Below are 22,011 nucleotides of genomic sequence, written 5' to 3'. Positions count from 1 at the left end.
CAACTTCCATGTTTATTGGCCAGAACATCAACATAGCTACTCACTTATACAAACTAAGAGAATTTTAATGCTGCTTCACAGCATGTGTAGTTGTCAAGCCATTAACCAATAGTTCTAGAAAATTATTTGATTTACCTGAGGTTTCACACAGAAGACTGTAGAATTACATACAGTACATTTGGCATATACGTATTAAAATTCCCGTTGGAGAAATAAATTACAAACAATGGTACAAAACCACTCCAAGCCAACCTTTGTTCAACAAGAACACGTGTGTTAATTTTACAGTTTTATTTCTTGTATTGCTCTTACAGTAAGCAAACTATTTAGTTTATACAAAATAAACCTGTAGTTTTATATAGTAAAAAAAATCATCTTTGGCTAAACAAAGCTTCTTCTATTTTTATACATATATTTATATATGTACAAACATCAGATATTTTACATGACCACATAGGAACCTGTACACATAGATACAATAGAGAGAACATTAACCAAATTTCACACTTTACAAAAAAAGAATCCAAGTCAGATTCAAAACAGTCAAACCCTGCCCCCATCACCTATACAGATATGAAAGTAAAGTAAACACAGATAAGGAATAAACAACTTTGTAATAAAATATTGCCTGCCTTTTTTGACGCAGAGAGGAAGCACTTAAGTGGAGGCACTTCCCTCAGTGCCCTCAGTACTGTGCACATGTTGATCTATAAGGATATGGTTAAAAAAATATTCTGAGGAGAGTCTGATTTTTCCACACACATGAACACTTCTCTGCAAACTGACTATTATAAAAACAGTTTCAGTTAGATTTAAATATCCAACAAATTAACAATTGTCACAAATGTTTGTTAAGAGCAAGCATGGGTTGGTGCACCAATCCCCCACTGAAATTACCAGGCACTGCCAGCATAGCATGGAAGGTGAGATTTGATCATTAAAAGCAAACATTTCAGAAGCAAGCATGAAAGATGGAAGACTGCCAGAACTGACATCATCACCCACTCAAGTCATTCCTTGTTACAGTTTCCAGAGCACTGCCTGAAACAAGGAAAATGCACTGTTTTGGCAGCATGACAATCTATTCCACAGGTCACATGTACAATACTCCAAAGGGGTCAGTGACAACATCATTGACAAATTATCTGATGGTTTATTAGAAAGAGAAGTCTGTTCCATTAGTTGGAGATGGAACAAAAAACATGCTGACTTTGAAGAAATGGTCACTGGACTCTGAAAAAGTGCCAACTCAATCCAAGCTGAAAGGCAATGCACTTAGGTGAGGGCTATTAAATGAAGTCTAACTGAACTCAGCAGGTGCTCTGAATGAATAAAGACTACAGGAATTCTGATCCTCCATAGAGAACAAAACCTCAAAAATCAATGAAATCATTAAATAAAACCCCTTGCAACTTCCAGGGATGTTTCTCAGAGAGAAGAAAAACAAAACCTTTTTAGAAATTTGGGATAAAACAGCAGTATGTATGAGATGTGTGTGTAAATATATATACACACACATATACACACACACTTTACGTATGTTCTAGTAAAACTGGAAACAGTTATAACAGATTTTTTAAAATAGAACATAATGAATTTCTAATGCACTAAACAATTTGTAAAGATAGATGCAATTGCTGTCAAAACATGTCAAGTTGACAAGCTTCTGAAAACTGCCTGTTTTTACAGAGAAGTTTTGCTTTTGGTTAGTTACTACGAAGTCATTTTATGAAACTGTAAAGGTCTGCTTCTAAATTAATTTTTAAAAGAAAATCACTTCTCAATCTTTAATTTTTTTTTAATAACAAAACAGAATGTTTATTATTTTGGAGACCTAAATGAAGTACCTTTTCCAGATGCAATTTGAAACAGAAAAACATAATGGTCTTTGCAGAGTAGCATTTATGTAAAATAACGTTTACGCTACCCTGCACACTGACTGTTCTGAAAAGATTCTGTTAGATTTACATCTCTAGTAAGCAAACAATTGTCACAAATGTTTGTTAAGAACAAGCTGCAAAATCCACCTACTCCTGAGCAACAGAATTCAACTACTAGATAAGCAACTTTTGGAATCATTGCTATCATTGCCCTGCCTCATTTTAAAAGAAAAAGGCCTCACTTCTTAAAATACGTTCCACAGTCACCAAGATGACCTACCTGCCATTTTCCAGGATTATCTACCAACTGGATTCCAAAGCACTTTTTAAGATCACAATTTGACATCAGCACACACAGAACTCCCAGCAGGTGAAGCAAGAGCCACCACTGCCACTCTTGCCCCTGTCTCCACTCACAGAACAGCACCTTTAATAGGAGATGACACCCTTGAAATGATACTGCTCCATGTGCAGTGCAAAACCCTTTCCTTCCTAGCCAGTTGGTTTGTGAAGTTCCCTCTGTGTCACTCTGTTAAAGAAGTTCAGAGGAAACTCAGACAGGTGAGTAACAGTGCACTGGATTTTACCAAACTCAGTGCTCTGACTTGGATATGTCCCCGTAATCCCAATATGAATGCAGTAGCTCCAGTCCAACCCTGCAGGTAACAGCTAAACTCTGTAACCATGAAGCAACTTGGTTTCCATCTACTTGCACTTGGATTTCTTGAACAGCTTCATTAACTGCTTGAATCTTTCTGAAACCTAATGGAGGAAAAAAATAAAAGAGAAAAAAAAGACATATCATTAAGGCCCCTGACTTCCATACCTACCAAGACAGATTGATCTGACATCAAGTTTTTTTAAGACCACCACTATTTGCTTCCAAGAAATTTTAGGGGAATTTAGGAGAATCATTAACAGATTAACTGGCTCTAGGAAGTCTTCCTATACCTTTCACATTTGAAATAGCTTCCAGGTTAATCAAAGACAGCTAGAGCCAACACAGTTTTAACACAGGTTTCCCTACAAGAAGGAGGAAAAAATGAAGGCTTCAAAGACAATTAGCCTTGAATTTGCCACACATAACCGTAAGTAAGATGCAAATATAAAGACAAAAACTTATTTTGTGCTCTACAAAAAGCACTATTTATCAGTTATTTTCTACCCTGTTGGACAATTGTTGCTTCAGGCATTTTTTACTCATCATGGAATAATCCACCTGCCAGTGATTTTACATAAGTGGTCTGTAGATTAAAGTAAAAAATCTTTTTGCTGAGCATAGCTACAGCTGACATAGTAACCTCCTTCAGCACTAAGCAAGTTCTTTTTATTGCTGTATACATATTGCATATATGCAATATTCAGCATACCGATGATCCAAACTAACTGGGAAGAGAGGCATAAATGCACAGATTAACACTGTTTTATCCAACCAACCACCACAACAGCTTCTAAACCCCACAAAAACTCTACAGCCATACAATAAAACATCTGAAAAGCCAAATCTCAATACTGCAGGATTTCCTAATGGAGTCAAACGCATTTCTCCCTTTCCAGATCTGCAGGATACAGACTAATAGAGCAATTCAACTCAAGTATACAGTTATATGTAAACCTCTGGGAATAATCTACATTCATTTGGTATCTGTGTCTTTTGAAACTTTTACTTTAAAAAGTAAAAGGAAAAAAACAAACACCTTCATTAAAAATGTCCTTTCTGCACAATCATGATACTGTTTCTCAGCTCTAAATGGAATCTTTTTTCTAATTTATTAAAGGTGTGCAAAGGCTTCAGGCCTCTCAAAATTGCCTTTCTTTATCTAAGTGCCGATCCGACAACAGAACAATCCTGTTGTACCTGGATCATGAGTGGAGCAGTTCCAATGTACCAATCAAACAGGTACTGAGGAATCCCCATAATACCCCTATAAAGTGTATTTTTAAGAAGTTACAACTGGCAGAATCTAAGATTCTTGTTTTCAGGAATCCCCCCAAAAATACATGAGGAGAAGAAAACTACAGATTTGCAGAAGATCTCCAAAGATTTTTGTTCAACTGCAATTACAAATGAAGGAACATTGCTGGCAGTATATACAAGAATGATCATCACCTACCTGATTTGGGCTTTTGTTCAGCCTAGTGGCCAAGGAAACAAAGGTTTTGCTTGATGGTCCTTTTCTCTGACATTCCAGTAAAATTTCTCGGTCATCATTTCTACAGCAAAAATGCATTTTAAAAATATGAATACATATAGTTGTGTACATGTACACAAACAAAACAATACACACAGGCATATATAAAATTCAGAGTATTTCTGAACTACAGAACATGATTTCAAACAGTAGCAACAAATTTGTGGGGGATCCTTTCTTCTACCAGCACAGAGTAATAGAGACAGTACAAACAAGTGGTAGTGGAGATTATGCTCCCCCCTACTAGGAAGAGCAGGGTTGTAAGTCTAGAGCTAGCCATAAACCAAAGTCTAAGAGTTGTAAGCTTCTAAACCAGGTATTTAAATCTGAATTGAAAGGAACTCAAATTCAACAAGAGTCAGCAGTTCCAGCCTCAGTTTGCATGGCTGAACAGCAGCTTTCACCTAAGGCCCACTGATGTACAAAGATAAACCAGAGAGGTGTTTGACTTCTCTGAGTGGCTTAATGCATCAAACATACTCAAAGCACATCTACATCTATTCACAAGAGAATAAAAAACCAGAAGTAAATTCTGAAGTGTTTCCTGTTTGTCTCATCAATAAATTTAGGCAAAATGTATATAGATAGTAATTTTATTTGGATGGAACCTGCCATACTTCAATAAATTATTTTCTTCAATATAAAAGAAAAATGTAATGACTAGATATTTAAAGAAATGTTTTTTTTAAAAAAGAAATAAACAGAAGTTCAAAGATAAAAAAAAAACTGTGAAAATGAAAACCTGGTCATATTCATACAGAAAACTTTAAGTCTCCTTCTACCTTGTTGGTTTGCAGATTAAAAAATCATACCAGCTTTTGCTTTTTTCTGTGAAGGAACTGATTTTCTTTTAAAATTCTACTTAGAAACTTTATATCTAAACTATAGTTTAGAAAAGCCTATCCTGAAAACTTTTGAAGCCCTGTTATAAAGTGTTGATTGTATCAAGTTCTAGCAAGAACAAGATACAAGAACAGCAAAATCTGTCATTTATAATTTCTTAAAAGAATACACCAAAATAAATTTTGCATGTATTGAGCCATCTCATTTGTCACCCACATCCTACAAATTGGAATATATTGAGTTGAATGGTTGACTGGTACATTTCCACAGACTGTGCAGCTCAGACCCAAAACCAGAAAACTGCTCGCTCTCATGCCTTCCCTCAGAAGAAGAAATCTTTAGCTGCTCTTCAGCAGACACCAATACCTCACAGGGATATCAAGGATCTCTATCTCCTAGAAAGCCAGGCTGGAATTTTTGGACAGAAAAAATAAACCAGGCAGAGGAAATAAGAACATGCAGTGCATTACAGTAGGTCTTGCTACCTCGGCACATATGCTTTCAAAACAAAAGCCACGAGGGCTCTTGCTCTGGGAGATGTGAATAAGCGATGGACATCAATCTCCCAGAGCAATCCTGCATTGATAAAAGGAGGTTCCCTTTCCCCTTTTTAGAGGATGGTGTAGAGCTACCAAATAACTTCAGTCATTAGTTAAACACCCTTTTCCTTCCCTCTTTTCAGTGTTTCACATAGTTTTAAAAAAACCTCTAAAGCAATCAAGCAGATCAAATCAGAAATTACCTTGTCCAGGAAACTACTACTTCTCCCTTCTTTTTAATTATGTTTTTGGCATAGAGGCTAGGTGATGATGGAGATGAAGCCAAGGGAGAGGTGTCTTTATTCTGCTGTAGCTCATTCTTCTTACTGGAACATTGCTTGGGTGATAAATTTCTTTCTTCAGATCTGATATTACTTTCATCACTCCGCTCACCTGCTGATTCAGTTCCTTTTCGTTGCCTTTTTGAATTGGAATTCTCTTTGACAGCCTCTTTTTTCCTCTTCTTATTAGTTTTATCATCTATACTTATCTGACACCCTCCATTAGTCTTTGAACTGGGTTTTGTTTCAAGATCACATTCATCTGCTAGAGTCTCATTAGAAAGCTCTTCTGTTAGTTCTGTAGATGCATCACAGCACTCTTCCAGTTCTTCCTTTTTATCACTGACTTCTGAGTTTCCTGTTGAAGTTTCCAGAGTCCCATTATCTGCTCTGGATTCCATTCCATGACATGAAGTTCCACTAACAATACCATCTGTTATGCATGACTTCATACTGCAACCAGTAGGTAAAGAAGCTTGAGATCTAACATGCATTTCATTTATGTTTTCACATACTTTCAATTTCTGTGCCTCAGACTGCTCAGAGCCTTTCTCTGGGCTTTCAGCATCATGGCTCTCTTTGTCTGAAGATTTCCTACAGGTTACAGGCAAGCCAGTAGTTTCTTCCTTTCCAGTACTACTGTGTGACTCCTTCAGAGGCAGAGCTAAGGTAAGATTTTGTTCTTGTTCAGTGCTGACATGAGGCAAGTGATCCACCTTAACCAGATCTGGTTCAACCATTTCTTTCACAGCGGCACTCTGGTTGTCCCTTTCTTTTCCCCCAGCTCTCCTTTCTCCTTTTCCAGTCCTGGCTGAGGATGCCTGTGCCTCTTTCACCGGAGCCATCTGATCAGATGCTGGTGAGGCAGATGGCACTGCCCGCCGAATCTTCACAATGAAATGATCATTGGATTTCTCCATGATTACTGCTTGCATTGGCAGGCTGGGGCGACGCTGAAAACCGGGAGCAACAGGCCGACTTGTCCATGATGATGAGCAACTTGATTTACCACTTGAGTTATCAGATTCTAAAGCCAAATGAATGTCTTGTTCCGTGGCATCCTCCTCTCCAAGAAGTGCGTCTTCGCTGTAATGTGCACTAACAACACCCTCTGGAGCTGAGCTACAATTATTCTCAGGTTTTAGGAAGCTGAGGTGAGCATCTGATTTCAAAGGTGATGGAATTGTTAAGGAAACAGCCAAATCTTCAAGGAGGATAGAAGAAACACACAATTTATTCTTCTGTAAATTGCATTCATCTTCTTTGCATGAAGTTGAGTTTGTGGAAACCTCAAACATACAGCTCTCATCCAGCACATCTGGATCAACAGGCATCTGAGGCCTAGATGCTAATGAGGGAGTCCTTACAGGTGAAACAATAGTCCAACTAATATCCTCTTCCAGTTTACAATCCACACAAGTCTCCTTTGAAGAGATGTCTTGCTCCAGTTCAGCAGAATTATCCCTGCATTTATGACTGTCTAAAAACTGTTTTTCTGGAGTCCTGAATTCACATTCATTTCTGTTGATACTGCCACCATTTTTTTCCAAGAGATCAGAACCTTGCAATAAGCTTTTGAAAATTTCACCCATTTGAGCATCACTTACCAGATTAAATGTAAGACTGGATGCTTGTTGTTCTGTGAGAAGCTCATAACTAAGATCAGACTTGTTAGCATCTCTGGACAGCTGGAGTCCTTCCTTTTCATATTTAACACCCTTCAGTGGACTAAGAGTGTTTTGAAAATTATTCTCTTTAGAGAGGTGAACTTTTGTTTGGGAATTTCTTGTGTTATCAATGGAATTAAGACATTTTGTAATGGCAGTTTTTGGTGCACCTGTCTTGTTTTTCTCATGGTGACACTTAGATTGTTGATAATCCACAGTTTGCTTTGAAATATATTCCTCAGGCTTTGGAGAGACATCTTTTGGGGACTTTTCTCTAGATCTCTGCACATCATTTTTATGAGTGATCTTGTGGTTTTGCTTTCCAGTCCTTTCAAACTTCCCTTCCTCACCCTCATTTCCAACATCACATAGCTTTATTATAATTCTCCTTATCTTTTCAAATAAGTAATCAAGCTGTTCATCTACAAATTTCCACAACTGTTTTTTCATATCTGATACTTGCTGGTCAAAAAGACGGTCCACTATTGCATTCTTTTTGACTTGTTTAAGTTTCGACTCTATAATATCACAGATATTCAATTTCAATGTATCACCTAATGCACACATCTTGGAAAAGTTCAAGTATCTTATTAATGCTGTAAAATTTATAATCCCAGATTCTATAATCCTGTGAAAATGCTGAACTGGGAAGTGTACTTTGAACTTCATATAACTTTTCCTCATCTGTTTTCGTATAGCTCTGAGCATCTGCATGATTTCTTGTATATTTGAAGGTTCAACAATAATATGAACTATTTTTTCAAGACAAGCAATGCTCACTGTTTTGTTTTTCTTCATATTCTTTGAAGATCTGAAGGTCTGATTTTTATGCCTCTCTCTGTTCTTTTGTGCACTTACTTGCACAGAAACAAATTTTCCATTCTCTTCATTGCAATGCACAGTTTTGCTATTTTGATTCTGCGGGGTGCTGGTCAAATTTCGTGTCTCAGAAGCTTTTGGTCTTGACTTCTTTGTATTTTCAGAGCCTCTCTCTGGTTTAGATTTTTCTTTATCTTCATCGCTACTGACAATTTCACCTTCTTCTATTTCATCTGAAGAGATACTTAGCTGAGACTCCATCTCTAAGTGTTCATCAGACATGCTAACTGGCTTTTGATTTTCTTTGTTTACTTCCTTTGACAGGTTTTTTGAGGGACAGATGACAACAGTACCTTCAGGAATTGAATCTATAAAAAGAGAACAGTTTCTTCATCACCATAAAGAATGCAATTTTAAACAAATATTTTCAAAAAAAACCTGCAAGATTCTCTTCTGTAAACTGATTATTCAGAACTGTTTGAACTCAGGAAGCCTGAGCTATAACAGGTCTGTGTGGTTTGCTTCAGCAGCTGGTAGTTTAATATATTTTTTTGAGCTCTAAAGGGCAAATTGAGTTTTACTTTGAGCAGATTTTGAGCTTTAAGAGGCCTCAATATTTCACCAAACATAGGTGAACTATCTCACAAATACATAAATTGGAAAAATATAGCAGTTTTCATCAGTTTTGAATTTTTTTTTCATCCACTTTAACAAGTTTTCTGATTACTGTACCAGCTAAATTATAACTATCACATCATTATGAACTAACATTTACATACAATAGGTGGCTTTTCTTCTAACAAATTCAAAACTAAAACAAATTGAGAACAAATGACCCATTAATGTTTTAATAATCTCGTACAGAGTTACACTCTGAAACATAAAAAAACGGATTTCAACGCCACTTTTCTTGTATGAAATCTAAACTTCCAGGAATTTTTGTTTGTTTTAACTGCAGCAAGAAAATTGCAGTCTTCCTTCTTACAAGGAAGACTGAAATTCACAAATACTTGAAAGAATATGATTCTATGTAACTTTTGTTTCCACAATTTAAGAGAAAAACCTAGAGATATACAAAAAACTAGCCACAATTAAGAAATGTGTATTTTTTTAATAAGTTAATACAAAACATTATTTCAACCTGTCTTCTGTCAGTAGTGACCAACTCCAATCGTTAGAGCACTAATACTCAAATGGCTACAATCTTGGCTGCTATATATTAATATATATATATATATATATGTGCGTTAATATTAAATGCTTCCCCTACTAACAAAAAGGACCACTGAGACATACACAGCTTAGTAAGACACAATTTGTACTTTTCAGAAAGCAGTTAAAAGAAGTAATTTCTGATTCCATGAGTGGATCTTCTAAGTTTTATGTAGAAAATAAATTAGAATATACTTATACAAATACCTTTGTTGTAAGTCTTCACAAGGCCTTTACAGGGACTTTCCATCTTCAGTGCTTTAGCCAAAGGACGCACTGGGCTGTTCAGTGGGCTGATTGCCTTTGGAATATACCTCAAGTGATTGAGATCAATGCTCAGTATTGAGCTGTCATCATCAACAGAAACTAGGCTAGCTTGTCTCTCTTTAGTTACAGGACACATCTTGCCACTGAGAGAAGATGCTATTGCAGTACTGTCATCAGTTAGGTCTGGCCCCAGATCACAAGTATTCCGGTCCACTAGTGGTTCACCCTTATCAGTTATCAGAGTGCTGTCCAGTGAATGAGATGTACTCCTATTAACTTCACAGACACTCTTTTCCTCAGTGGGATAGTCAACATTTTCTGCAGCCTGGTGATCATCATCCCTACCTACTTCCATTAGAGAGTCTGGTTTTGTTTCACTGATATCATCTGCAGTATCAGAGGACTCCAGGTCACCAGAACTTCTGGCTTCTGAGTCATCTAAGGCAACATTTTGAGAGCCACATTGGCCTGCAGAGCTTTCTATGTCAGCAGCCAGCCACATTTTATCTTCCTTTTTCTTCTCTGCTGCTGACTCTAGAAGGTCTCCCATACTTGCACTTGCAGGTTCAGATTGTGCCACTTCTGCTACTGGTACATAATCATCTTGCATCTCACCCTCTGTCACAGGCAGCTCTTCACACTCTGCCACACTCCCTGTCACCTCCAGGGGCAAAGATTCAGGGTGGTTCAGACTTGTCATTGCTGCTGTTTTTGAGGCTTCCAATTCAACTGGATCACAAACCTCTGCTGCTTCTGATAGCGTTTCAGCTTCCATCTCATCAGGAACCAGCACCTTTGCTGCTTCTGGCAAGGCTTGGGGCTGACCCCCTTCTGCTTCTGGTGAGGTTTCTGAGCTCAGTTCATCTGCTGTGACTGCTGGCGATGCTTCAGACTGTGCTGGACCTGCTGCTGCTACTTTCAAGGCTCCATTTTCAGAACTGACAGAAACAGGCAGTGCTGGTTTCACATTACTTTGACTTACAGTGTCCAGAACTTGCAGTGTTGAATGACTGTGCTCTGTGGGACCACAGTCTACAGGGTGGGCAGAATCTAAGAGTTCTGCTTGCAGTGTGAGCTCTGTACCTCCCTCATCAGTGGCCTTTAGGGAAGGTATTTTAAGTCCATCCACTGCAGCAAGACATTGTTTCTTATTAGGGGAAAGAGTTAAGTTTAGCTTTTCCATAAAGCTAAGTTTTAAGTCTTTGCTTTTTGGCCCTGTGCGATTACCTTTAGCTTTGGGTACCTTATCATCTTTTAAGCTTTCTGCTACTCTGTCTGCTTCTTCCAGCTTTGAGGATTTGTTTCTCTCACTTTTTTTAACATGCGTACCCTTCTTGGCATCTTTTACAGATTGGTGAGAAAATTCTTTTGCAACTTTTTTTTCATTCCTGAAATATCTATTTTCATCCTGATCCTCTCTTTCCCTTTTCCTTTTTTCTTCAGTCCTGTGTCTTTCTGATTTGGAATGTGCTGTCTCCCATTCATGTCTACTACTGCTTTCCTTCAAGCGTGCGTATTTATGCTCTCTGCTGCTGGAATTAGAAGGTGAAGTCCTTCCTTCTCGAGAGCTATGATCATCTGTTCCCCTGTCTCTCTTGCAGTCAATGTGTTTTACTTTTCTAGACTCTTCCACACGACACTTACGTGATTCATGAAGACTCTTTGAATGTTCATTCTTGGAGTGTGGACTGCTTCCCCTACCAGACCTCCTTGGTTGTTCTTGCAGCTTCTCGTTTGATTTATTTTTTTGGCCACCATGTTTTTCACCTTTATCATGTGTTTTAATGTCCTTTTTTAATACATTTTGTAATCTATCATCAGCATACAATTCACCTCTTGTTTGAAATCTGTCTTTACCAGCTGTCTGTTTCTCCCAGGAAGAAACACCCCTTTCTACTCTTCTTTCTACACTTGGACTGCATTTGAGTTTCATGCTCTGACTTTTTTGTTGTAACTCATTTCTACTAGCCTTCTCTGAAAGGGTTTTCAGCTTCTGTTGAGGATCCGAATTCCCCTCCTCACTGTCACCATCATTTCCAGTGCTCTGATGTACTTCTCTTTTGTATTTGTTGACATTTCCCCTACTGTGCTGTTCATTACTTTTAGTTTCTTTTCTTTCCTTTCTGTTATCCTTGTTGGAGGAATGGTCATAGCTCAGTGCACATGCGTGAGGATCGTCACTGCAGAGCTCTTCAGGAGGGTACTTCGGCAAAAGCGGAGTGTTCCTTTTTTCACAGCCTGACTTCCCATTGCCCGTGTTATGAGATGAGTAACTGTGGTATGCATCTTTTGAACAGTCATTTTTCATTCTATGCTCCATCTTCATATTGTCACTAAAATCAGAAGGTCTGAATTTGGAATCTTTTGTTTTAGTTGATCCTGGAAGGTATGTTCTGGTGAAAATACCTCGATGGTTGGGAAATTCCAATAGCCTGTATACAAAAAGAAAAAAAGTTATGTTTTTTAATTTATTTAAGCTAAAGAGCTACAATTAATCCATGTAAAAATTGTTAACACTTTCAATTTCAAGCTGAAAAAGCATGATATAAAAAGACATTTAATAATTTCCATCAGCACAGAACAAAATAATGTAATTTATATACATATTTTCTAAAAGCTATTAATCTAAAGAAAAATAAAGATTTATGAAAAAAAAATACTGTATTGAGCCTAGTTAACAATTTCAGTAATTCAAATTAGTATTTCACTGTCCAGCAATAAAAAAAAACTCTCCCTCAGGAGGGGAAAAAAAAAAAAAAAAAGTTGTTCTTTACAGTGTTAATGATTTAAAATAATTTAAAAATCATCAGTAAGCAAATTAACTACATTTGGGAGTTGTTGCAAGCTCCATAAAACAAGTAGTACATTATGATAACCAACCCTCATCAAGGTCACATGCTACTGCTGAGAAGTCATCATACTAAAAATAATTTAAAGAATCAAATTAGAAAGTGTATAAATTTGTGATTAATGTAATTGTATCCAAGCTGCTTCTTTGGTTTTGTGGTTTTATAGTTGAGGGGTTTTTTTTTGAGATAAACACTAACAATTCTTTGAGAGATACTAACTCTGAAATAATCTTTACACATAGATACATTGCTTAAGCAAAGACGATTTACTACAAACCATGCAGCAGACAAGTCATGTTTCTAAGATCCCAATGTGCCAATTTCCCTATAATTTTCCATGATGGATGCCTCCAAAATGCCTAGATCAAATAATTTGTTCACAAAATTTCACTACCATCAGGTGGTACTGCAATGGAGCTTGTAAAGTGGTCAAATTTTTCAAAACAAAGAATTTTTCAAAGAATTTAATTTAAAATTCAGAATACTGCACTCCAAGGTGTGAAAATGACAGCTGTTGTGTGAAAGGAAAGTGTTTTGTGAAAACTTCTTGACCTCCATCAGACTGTGCCCCATAATTCTCTGTATTTAGCAAAGAAACCCGCATTGTATGCACGTGGCCTTTAGCACAGGAACATCAAAGGAACCTTATTTACAACACGTTTTGGAGCAAGAAAATATCAAACTGTCAAAACAAAATACAAACAAAACAAAATACAAAAATGTGTGACCCAGGTCACAAGGACGTAACCTTCTGAGAGACAAGTTTGCATCCAGAATCCTGAACCTGCTCTGGGTTTTACATGGTCCAGAAATCTTACTGTCAGCTGCTCTCCCATCCATACTTCACTGCTTTCAACTCCTTCCAGTAACATTAGTGGTACACAGAAATAACCAAGAATTCTCTAGTTGTTATCTGCCACCACTGGAGACAGGGATTTCATATCTTGCCAAGAAAGCATGACATAATCTATTTCTCCTCAGTTGTCTGAAAAGTTCCATGGAATTCATGTCTGAGGCCATGAAACAGACACAATTCAGCTTCAAAACTAGTAAGATAATGCTTTCAAATATGCAAGATGGCTAGATAACCCACAAGGAGCAGTGAGTTATAAACAAAAATTAATGCAAATGGTTACCACTTGGACTCCCTCTTGTTTCTGAAGTAGAAACCAAGCAGTTCTTGGCTTCTACTACTTCTTAAATAGTTCAAAGACCTCATCAGGCAAAGGAGATACATATTTCCTCCAACTGTACTGGTTCTAAACAACAAAATAATTTACTAAGTAATGATTTTTTCATTATTTTTTCTTAAAATGCACACAAAAATTTCTAACAAGTATATAAACATGATCAGACCAAAAGCATGTTTTCAGTTCTATCATCTATTTGTACCTTTGATGCAGATGATTAATTTCTTCATCCTTACGGTTAATTTCCACTCTTGCTGTTTTGATAAGGGCTGAAATATTCTTTTTGAGAGCCTGGTTTTCATTCTGGAGAATGATATTCTATTTTAAATATATATAAAACAGACAGCAAGAGAGAGAGGGAGAGAGAAAAAAAAAACCCCAAGAATTAGCTTTGGTAACCAAACATGTAATGATAAATAGTGCAAGACAACCACTAGAAAGACTTCCCATCATTTGCAAAATGACAGTAAAACATATATAAACTTGTTTCAAGAAATCAGAATTACTGAGATGCAAAAAAGTTTGTGGCTTTTTTGTTTTTAACATTACTTGCATTTATGCTTCTGTTTGTGGTCCTGGTAATTATTTCAAAAATTTCAGGCATACAATTTAGTAAAACTGAAATACGCCACAAAACAAGTGAGCTAAAAAATTATAATCTCCACTTCTTTGCTTCATTGTTATACTCAATTTATTGCTTTTTTGGTCACTGCATCAAATGAGAAATTTCTCTCTCTAGCACTTTCAGAGAAAGAGGGTAATTGTATTTCTTTCAAGGTACTGAAACCAACTTTGGGTGCTTTATAATTCTAATATTTCTAGGTATGATATTCAGAACCCTGTCAACCCTAGAAAAAGTCCCTTTTCTTGATAACTGTCCTCAGCAAAGCCTGCTCAGAATGGCAGAGAAGTTTTGCAGGAAACAATACAGAAGTGTCATGGAGCAGCAGCTGCTTACCATTGCAGAACTCAGAACCTTTGGGAGTTACAAGTAACAGGCAGTAGAGCACACTGCAGAACTGCCCCAAATCATTCAGCTCTACAGAATGGCACAGCAAGGGAACACCAGCTCACCACTGGTATATAACACCAGAAGTTAAGAGCAGTTCAGACGTATCAGAATGGCACTATGCTCAAAGCAACACAGACATCTGCTTCCAGTTCTAATGACAGCTCAGGTGCCTTTACAGCCCCATCCCTAGTGCATATTAAAAAAAAAACCAAAAAAAAAAGTATTGGATACCTTTCTGCTAACTATTCATTTGACATGTTTGCTTTCTAATTAAGAAGACACAAGATAGCTCCTAGCATCTACAGGGGTGTTTTACAAACCATCCATGCAATTGATCCAAGTCTGGAAAGCGTAAGCACTTTCTCAAAGCAATATTCTATTTACTTTGCTTGATATTGACAATATTTCCCTTTGAATTACAATACCTGTGCCTGTATTTCTTTAAATTTCTTCATCAACTCTTTAATTTGATGTTGACATTTTCCATATTCTGCCTGTAACTGTCAAAGAGAGAAGAATTCAAGCACAGAAGTGGACTTAATTATACAAGAGTTACTTCTCTAAATTTGTAATTAGTTCTAACACATTAATATGTATTACAGACCTCTGTTTCTTTCCTCCCAAAGAAACATATGAAAGCCATATTGAAACAAAAGGCTTCAATATGCTCCAGTAAATAGACAGGTCTCTAAAACAACACAAAGTTAAGAAAAAAATCTGTATGTGCTTTCCTCACAGTAATAGGCTAAATAATAACAGGAAGCAATATTATTGTGAAATTAAAGGCACAACTACCAAGGAGCAGGAATTCTGAGAGCCAAAGAGATAAGGACTCTCTTGTTCGATTTTATGCAACACAAAACAGGTAAGGAAAAACACAACAAAAAGTTACTACAAACAAACTTAGAGTGCAAAAATGGACTGCAAAGGACACAATCCTGCTGAGATCACAAAGTTAAGTAAAATAAATTTGGCATGAGCTCTTCTTTAGAGGTAGATAGTGAGAAAGCTTTCACAGGAGAATGGACAACTTCCATTCAAACCAACAGTCAACAAGTTTCAAACTTGCAAAGCGATATTTTATTTTCATCATTCAGTGGAGTCCTGGAGGACTCCTGCTTAATTCTGTAACATCTGTGGATGCCTGTCCCTTTCATGTCATTTAAATGTGTCTTACAGGCGAGGATTAGTGATGCTACTTAAGTGAGTGTTGTCTTGATTTACTAGAAGTGGTTACCTACTGCACGGCCACCTTCAGCCTCAAGGGCAGAATTTAACAACACATAAGTCAGGTCATGGATTTATCTGCTTTACTCTGGTAAAACTTGTTGGGAAAAATGTCAAGACTAGCTTTGTATCAGATGTTTGACCAGATCCTTGACTACAGAGAAACCACAATATTTTCCCACAGCACAGCTGATAAATGAATTGCATGCAAAGGATGAGAAATGGGAACAGATCATGTCACAGTGACAGATTCATTTGTTCTGATGAACTTGTTGTTCTAAGAGTTCATTAGAACACTCTTGTTTTCACTTAAGGAAAAACAGACTATTTTTCCCACAACGTGAGTATGCTGACAACATTTTCTGTACTTTAGTTTTTACACAAGGAAATTTGGAACACCACCCCCCAAAACACCAGAAGGTTGTTATTTTTCCACATTAATACATACCTCATCATAGGATGCTTTCTTTGCAGTCCCTTCTTCAATTAATATCTCATCAAATAAATTTAAGCTGCTTCTAGATGGTGTAGTATTTGGAGCAAAATTGTCTATATAAAGAAAAGCAATTACGTAAGGAAAAAGGTATTTTTCTAGCCATGTTGCATTGTGCACACTTCTGTACTGTCAGTGCATTTTGGTTTTACTTCTTGTACTCACAAGCTAACAACAGACAAAATAAAGAATTATTACATGCTCATGTCATACCATGTTGCAATAAGATACAGATATTTCTCAAAATAGCCATCTATAAGTGAAATGAAAGTGAAATGAAAAAAAAAGCCCAAACAACCAAAACCAACTGACAAGCCAACACCCAAACATCCAAATTATTTAATGACAGTGCTTTTTCCTCAAATCAGCTTGGATGCTCTGTTCACCAAATACACTTTGGTGACAGGACCTAGCTAATGACACCCCTGAAATACAGATGCATTTGCAGACAAATTAATGAAGTCACAGCTTCATCACAGCTGTGCCTTAATCCTGTGGACAATACCATAATGCAAAAATTATTATTAACAGTGCAAGAGCACACATAAATAACATCTTATCTGTACATAGCAAAGATCCCACCAGTCCTCTCTTCAAATTTAAAATATCAAATTCCCTCAAAACTGGACTATATAAAATATTTTCATTGCACTGCTATTCCTCCTTGTGTCTTCAACACTTACTAAACAATGCATTTCCATATGTAAAATATGAACTCAAGAAATACAAAATGCAAAATGAAAAAAGATATATATATGCTTTATGTCTGTAGGACATAATACAGTTCTTCATAAAAACTCAATGGTCTTACAGCAATAATATCAGGAGATAAATAATTGCTTAAATACCAAAAACAGCATTTCATTAAAGGGTACTCTAATGCTCACAAAAAAAGAACATGTCCTGGATCAATTTACTTCTCACCTTCAAAGAAGTTAAAAGAAGAAATTAATTTACATTAGCATGTCACATTATTTGGAAAGTAACAAAAGGTTGAAAGGATATCTTGAATTTACAGTATCATATTGAAAGTATGTTTTGGATATCTCACTGTGGATTTAGTGATTAGCAACTGTTGGATCTGGTCCTGAAGCTTACAAAAATACAAAATAAAGGTGCTTTTTCCAAGGTAAAATATCAAGGCACAGATAAAATAGCTAAGGTTTCTCTATACCCCTTTACATACCCAAGCATCTAGCCAATATCAGAGGAAAAATGTCTTTCATCCATTCAGCTAATAGATTTAAGAATTCTCTGCTGCATTTATATAACCTAATATATATGTCTTGTACACATTACACCAGCTGAATGTAAACTTAAAACTAAATACTGTTTTTACTTGAAATCAGCCTGAGAAGCAGAGACTCCATAAAGTTCCAAACCAAGCAGTGAGACACAATTAACCTACCAGAAACTGACAAACTGCTGTCCAAGCCATCATAAATATCAACTGAGCTCTCATCTCCTTCCCTGAAGGGGGAAGCTTCAGCTGAAAAAAAACCAAATAAAACAAATAAATAAAATTACAAAAATATGAAAAAAGGCCAAAGGAATTATTTAGAAAAAAGCAAACTCTACTTTTCCCATAAAGTAAGTAAGTAAGTGTAGCTGCGATCCTATACCAGTAGAAAGTAGTAGAAGTAATAGTACAGACAAGTAAAAGGGGAAATTTATCCAGGAAATTATTGCTACAGTAGAGATAAGATCTTTAGTCACTAGGGGGCAAAGACAGTCTTGTAAGATCAGTTTGTAAATATTCCAAAAACAGTGTATAAAGCAAATTATATGGCAAATAGGTGTTAAAATGATAAATTAAGTAAACTTGACCTAACTTTGAAACTGTTTTCTAGAATGCACTGAATATAAAACTCACACAACTTGAAAACAAAAATTTAAGATTTGGTATGATAAAACCACTTCTGTTACAAGAAAAATTACTTGCTAAAAGGAAAGTATTGTAGCAGTCTGTCTCATAATACAAATAATTTGCTTTAGTATTGCTATCTACTCACACACTAACTGGGTCTGTAAACATATTTTACAGTCTCAGTCTTGCCTCATGTCTTTTTCCAATGCCTCTTATCACTCTCATCTCCTCTATGTGAACCTCTCCATTTCAACAACAAGTATTATTTCTATAAAGGAAAAACATCAATATCCACAGTCCTTCTCAGGCTGGGAATCTCCCAAATATGTGTCAAATCAACCAACTGTGGAGCTGGATATAAAGAGTACCTTGATTATGGGTACTGTGGCAGTTGATAGCACATGGGCTTTCGCAAGCAGCAACCAAAGGAGCAGTGCCCCATACTGTTCAAATACAAACTTCATCAAGATACAGCTTAAAGTTAAATTATACAGCATGGAAGACAGGGGAGAGACCAGTTCCAGGCATTCCCTCAAAACGTTCCAGAAATCCGAAGTACACAGCTATAGTTTTAAATACAAACTTGCTAATGGAATATGGCTTGCATAATATTGTGCCACAGCCACTGAACTACATTTGAAGCCCATCAATATTTATCACAACTTCAGATTCGTTTTCTAAGTTATTTCTGAATCTATTTATTTGCATTAGCTTGCTTACATGAATTCCCCATGAACCAGAAAGTAATCTAACACTTCTTACCACTGTAGCGGATGTCATACAGTCCCAGTCCATCCTCATCCGCTGCCATGATACAAACTCCCTATGGCTTCCCCATCTACAAGTAAAATATCGGAGCAAAGGGAACCAATTAGTTGACAATTTCAGAACAGCAACATGAAGAATCACTATCTTGAAATACATCAATTATACCTGAGCTACCTGTGGCCCCTATTCTTCAATAAAATCTACACTATAATGAGAAAACTATTGGATCAAAGTAACAAAATGAGCTTTCAAGAAACATAAGAAATTATCTGTTACTTGAATAAGCATCCTAAAGGTCTTTAATTGTCACTTATTGTTCCTACAAAGAATTTTTTTATATGAAAATCAGCACTGCATTCTATGAAGAGGTTATCCGAACGTGCATCTTACCCAGTTAAAATATTCTGATTTGATAATTCTGATTTCTTCACTATTGATCATCTAAGAGCACATTCCCCTCGTCTGATGGCACCAGTCAAACCAGCACGGAGCAGGGGGTCGGGAGCGGCTCAGGCTGGGGGGCTGGCAGGGCACAGGCACCGAGCAGCGCTGAGCAGCCCCGTCCAGAGGCAGCGGCCCCTGCTCACTCCCCAGGCCTCGCCCTCCCTGCACAGGCGGGAAGGGGCTCCCGCCCGCCCTAAATCCTGCCAAGGCAGGAAGAGCTCGACACCTCTCGGGGGTCAGGGCAGGAGCGCCCCGGTGGCGATTCCCACAGGCGCCGGCGGCCCGGAGCGGGCAGGCTGAGCCCGGTTCGGGCAGGCTGTGCCCGGGGGGAGCGGAGCCGGGGCAGCGGTGCCGGGGCAGCGGTGCGGCGGGACCCGCGCAGGGCCGGGAGCGCCCACCGGCCGCCGCCGCGGTGCCGCAGGCCGGGAGCGGGGGGCGGGGCCAGCACCGCGCCAGCCAACGGCCGTAGCCGCACGGCGCATCCGCCGCCGTGACGTCACAAGCCCCGCCCCTGACCCAGAGCAGTTGGCGCCAAAGTGAGGCGCGCGGGGGGGCAGCGCCCCGCCCCCTCCGTGATGGCCCCACCCCCTCGCCCCTTCCCGACCGCGGGCCCCATCCCGGCCCGGCCCCGAGCGCGGGAAATCGCGCGGTGCTCCCGGCAGGACGAGGCGAGAGCCTCCCGCCGGCCCCGGCCCGGGGTTCACGGCAATCGCTGGTCACGTAGGCCTGTGCCATGGCCGCTGAAGACTGGCCGGGGCTGTGCCGCACGACACGCGCGCTCACCTGGTGCCGTTCTCCGCTGCTGCGGCGGTGCTCCTGTGAAGCCCAGGGTTTAATCCCGGCGGCTGCTGCTGTCGGCGATCCCGCTGCCAAACCCCTGCAGGGTCATCGTTACCGCCCGACAGCCGCGCTCGGCCTCCGCGAGCGGCTGCCGCCGGGGGCGTAACGCTCCTGCCGCCCGAGCCGGGGCCACCCGCTGCCGCGTCCGTCACCGCCCGCCCTCGGCCACCTCCCTGACCCAGATTTAAAGGGCTCGCGGGCAGGCGAGTCTTGCGGCAGCAGCGGCAGATGGCTCTCCGGGGACCAGAGAGCAAGGGAGGCCAAGGACGCGGCAAATGCAGCCGCACACGCTCGGGGTTCCAACGCCCTGGACCAGCGGGAGACGCTCGCTGCGCTCCCGGACGGCGCCCGCGGCGGGAGAAGGGGCGGCGCGGTGCACGCCGGGAGCTGTAGTCCGGTGGAGCGGGGGGCGGGGCGGGGCGGAGCGGCGGCCGCGCTTCCCGTGACGGCGGCAGAGCGGAAGTTGGTGGTGCCGCGTCCGCCGCTCGCCGCACGTGCTGCGCGCCCCGCGCCCCTCCCGCCGCTCTCCCCCGCCGCGGGACGAGCAGCGGCAGGATGGCGGCGGAGCTGCGGTTCCGCCTGGCCGAGCCGCTGCAGCTGGTGGCGCGCAGGAACGAGAAGAGCGGTGTGGAGCTGAGCAGGTTCCTGGCGAAGCAGGTGAGCGGGCGGTGAGGCGCTCGGTGGCAGTCCCCGGGCGTCCGTTCTCCCTCCGTCGGGGAGGGTCTCGTAGGGGCCGCTGTGGAGCGAAGGGAGCGCGTCCTTCTGCCTCCCCGTGCCGCCATCTCCTCCCGGCAGCTTTGTGTGTGCCCGACCCCCCCCGGCCGTCCCTGGCCCTCGGGCGGCCGGCGGGAGCCAATCCCTCTTTCTCCCCCGCTCTCCCTGGTGCTGTTTCTTGCCTTCCTCTCCCCTTTCGGGGATGTGCGGGTGCAGCCCAGCAGGAAGGTACTCTTCTGTATCCTGGTACCCTCCCTATTGCGCCTCGCCCCGCAGTTAAAATCTCCGATCCCTTCCATGTCCCCTAAGGTGACTCGGGAAGCGAGACAGCAAGAGGTGGCATTTTGTTGTCAAGCTCTGAGACAGTGACTAGTCTCTACCCTGATGCTATTTAGCGTGTCTTCTTTAATTACCTTAAAACAGCACGTGGGATAAAAAGAGGCATGGATTTTCTAGGCTTTGCTTTGAGGGTTTTTTTTTTAATCACAGTTTCATAGGTTGTGGTGATGCTGGGAACATGATCCTATAGTCACTTTCATGCTTAGGCTGCCTTAGCTCTGAAAAGCACACCTGCTTTTTAGGAGAGTTAAGGCCGATCTCCTTTCTTTCTCTGAAATGCTCGAGGAGATGCAGTAACAGGATATCAGCACATCAGATAGTGTTTTATTGATGCTTTTCATGATAGAGCTTTTGAAGCCCCTGAGATGTGTACACGTTTTGGAGCTCAATGTCTCCATTTCTCTTTGAGTGTCTAGGAAATGTCCCAGGTGTTTGAAGATGAAAAGTATCATATTTTTTCAGAATATTGGCTTTCAGTCTGAGTTGCTGTCTCAGTTATGGTTGGGGAAGGCTTTCATATTGGTACTCTAGGTTCTTTGTTGGTAGACAGATGGCTCTTTCTTCTGTC

The 22,011-nt window shown here is 39.9% G+C and overlaps 2 protein-coding genes across 5 annotated transcripts in view; one reads left to right on the top strand and one right to left on the bottom strand.

Moving 5' to 3' along the window:
• Positions 1 to 253: 253 nt before the first annotated feature.
• CASP8AP2 (caspase 8 associated protein 2) lies at positions 254 to 20,886 on the bottom strand. Of its 2 annotated transcripts, none has more exons than XM_086876528.1 (10): positions 20,334 to 20,886; positions 19,101 to 19,176; positions 17,880 to 17,960; positions 16,427 to 16,527; positions 15,177 to 15,251; positions 13,942 to 14,057; positions 9,641 to 12,132; positions 5,658 to 8,589; positions 3,995 to 4,094; positions 254 to 2,642 (listed from the first exon to the last, which is right to left on the bottom strand). In XM_086876528.1, exons 2-10 carry the CDS (start codon positions 19,147 to 19,149, stop codon positions 2,586 to 2,588), a joined length of 6,003 nt encoding a protein of 2,000 aa, XP_086732654.1. In that variant the 5' UTR covers positions 19,150 to 19,176; positions 20,334 to 20,886; the 3' UTR covers positions 254 to 2,585. The 2 variants fall into 2 exon arrangements, with proteins under 2 accessions (XP_086732654.1, XP_023778014.2); XM_023922246.2 differs by lacking the exon at positions 20,334 to 20,886 and adding an exon at positions 19,497 to 20,025.
• The window catches only part of MDN1 (midasin AAA ATPase 1), a 91,902-nt gene continuing 90,677 nt past the window's right edge, over positions 20,787 to 22,011 (top strand). For 2 of the 3 annotated variants that reach the window (XM_086876526.1, XM_086876525.1), the window contains exon 1: positions 20,787 to 21,047. In XM_086876526.1, coding sequence (XP_086732652.1) covers positions 20,946 to 21,047 — 102 coding nt within the window. In that variant the 5' untranslated portion in view covers positions 20,787 to 20,945. The remainder of the gene's footprint in view (positions 21,048 to 22,011) is intronic. The other variant, XM_086876527.1, reaches the window with a different exon arrangement.

Source organism: Cyanistes caeruleus, chromosome 2, assembly GCF_971803275.1.
Source record: "Cyanistes caeruleus chromosome 2, bCyaCae1.hap1.1, whole genome shotgun sequence".
Classification (NCBI taxonomy): Eukaryota; Metazoa; Chordata; class Aves; order Passeriformes; family Paridae; genus Cyanistes; species Cyanistes caeruleus.
The sequence above is the reverse complement of the archived record's forward strand: the minus strand, read 5'-3'. Positions and strand labels throughout refer to the sequence as shown.

Coding starts and splice junctions, on each gene's coding strand:
- CASP8AP2 (XM_086876528.1), bottom strand. CDS start 19,149: ATGGCAGCGGATGAGGATGGACTGGGACTGTATGACATCCGCTACAGT. Junction 14,058..15,176: donor TTAAAGAAATACAGGCACAG/GTATTGTAATTC, acceptor TATTTAAAATAG/AATATCATTCTCCAGAATGA. Junction 8,590..9,640: donor TGTGAAGACTTACAACAAAG/GTATTTGTATAA, acceptor CTCTTTTTATAG/ATTCAATTCCTGAAGGTACT.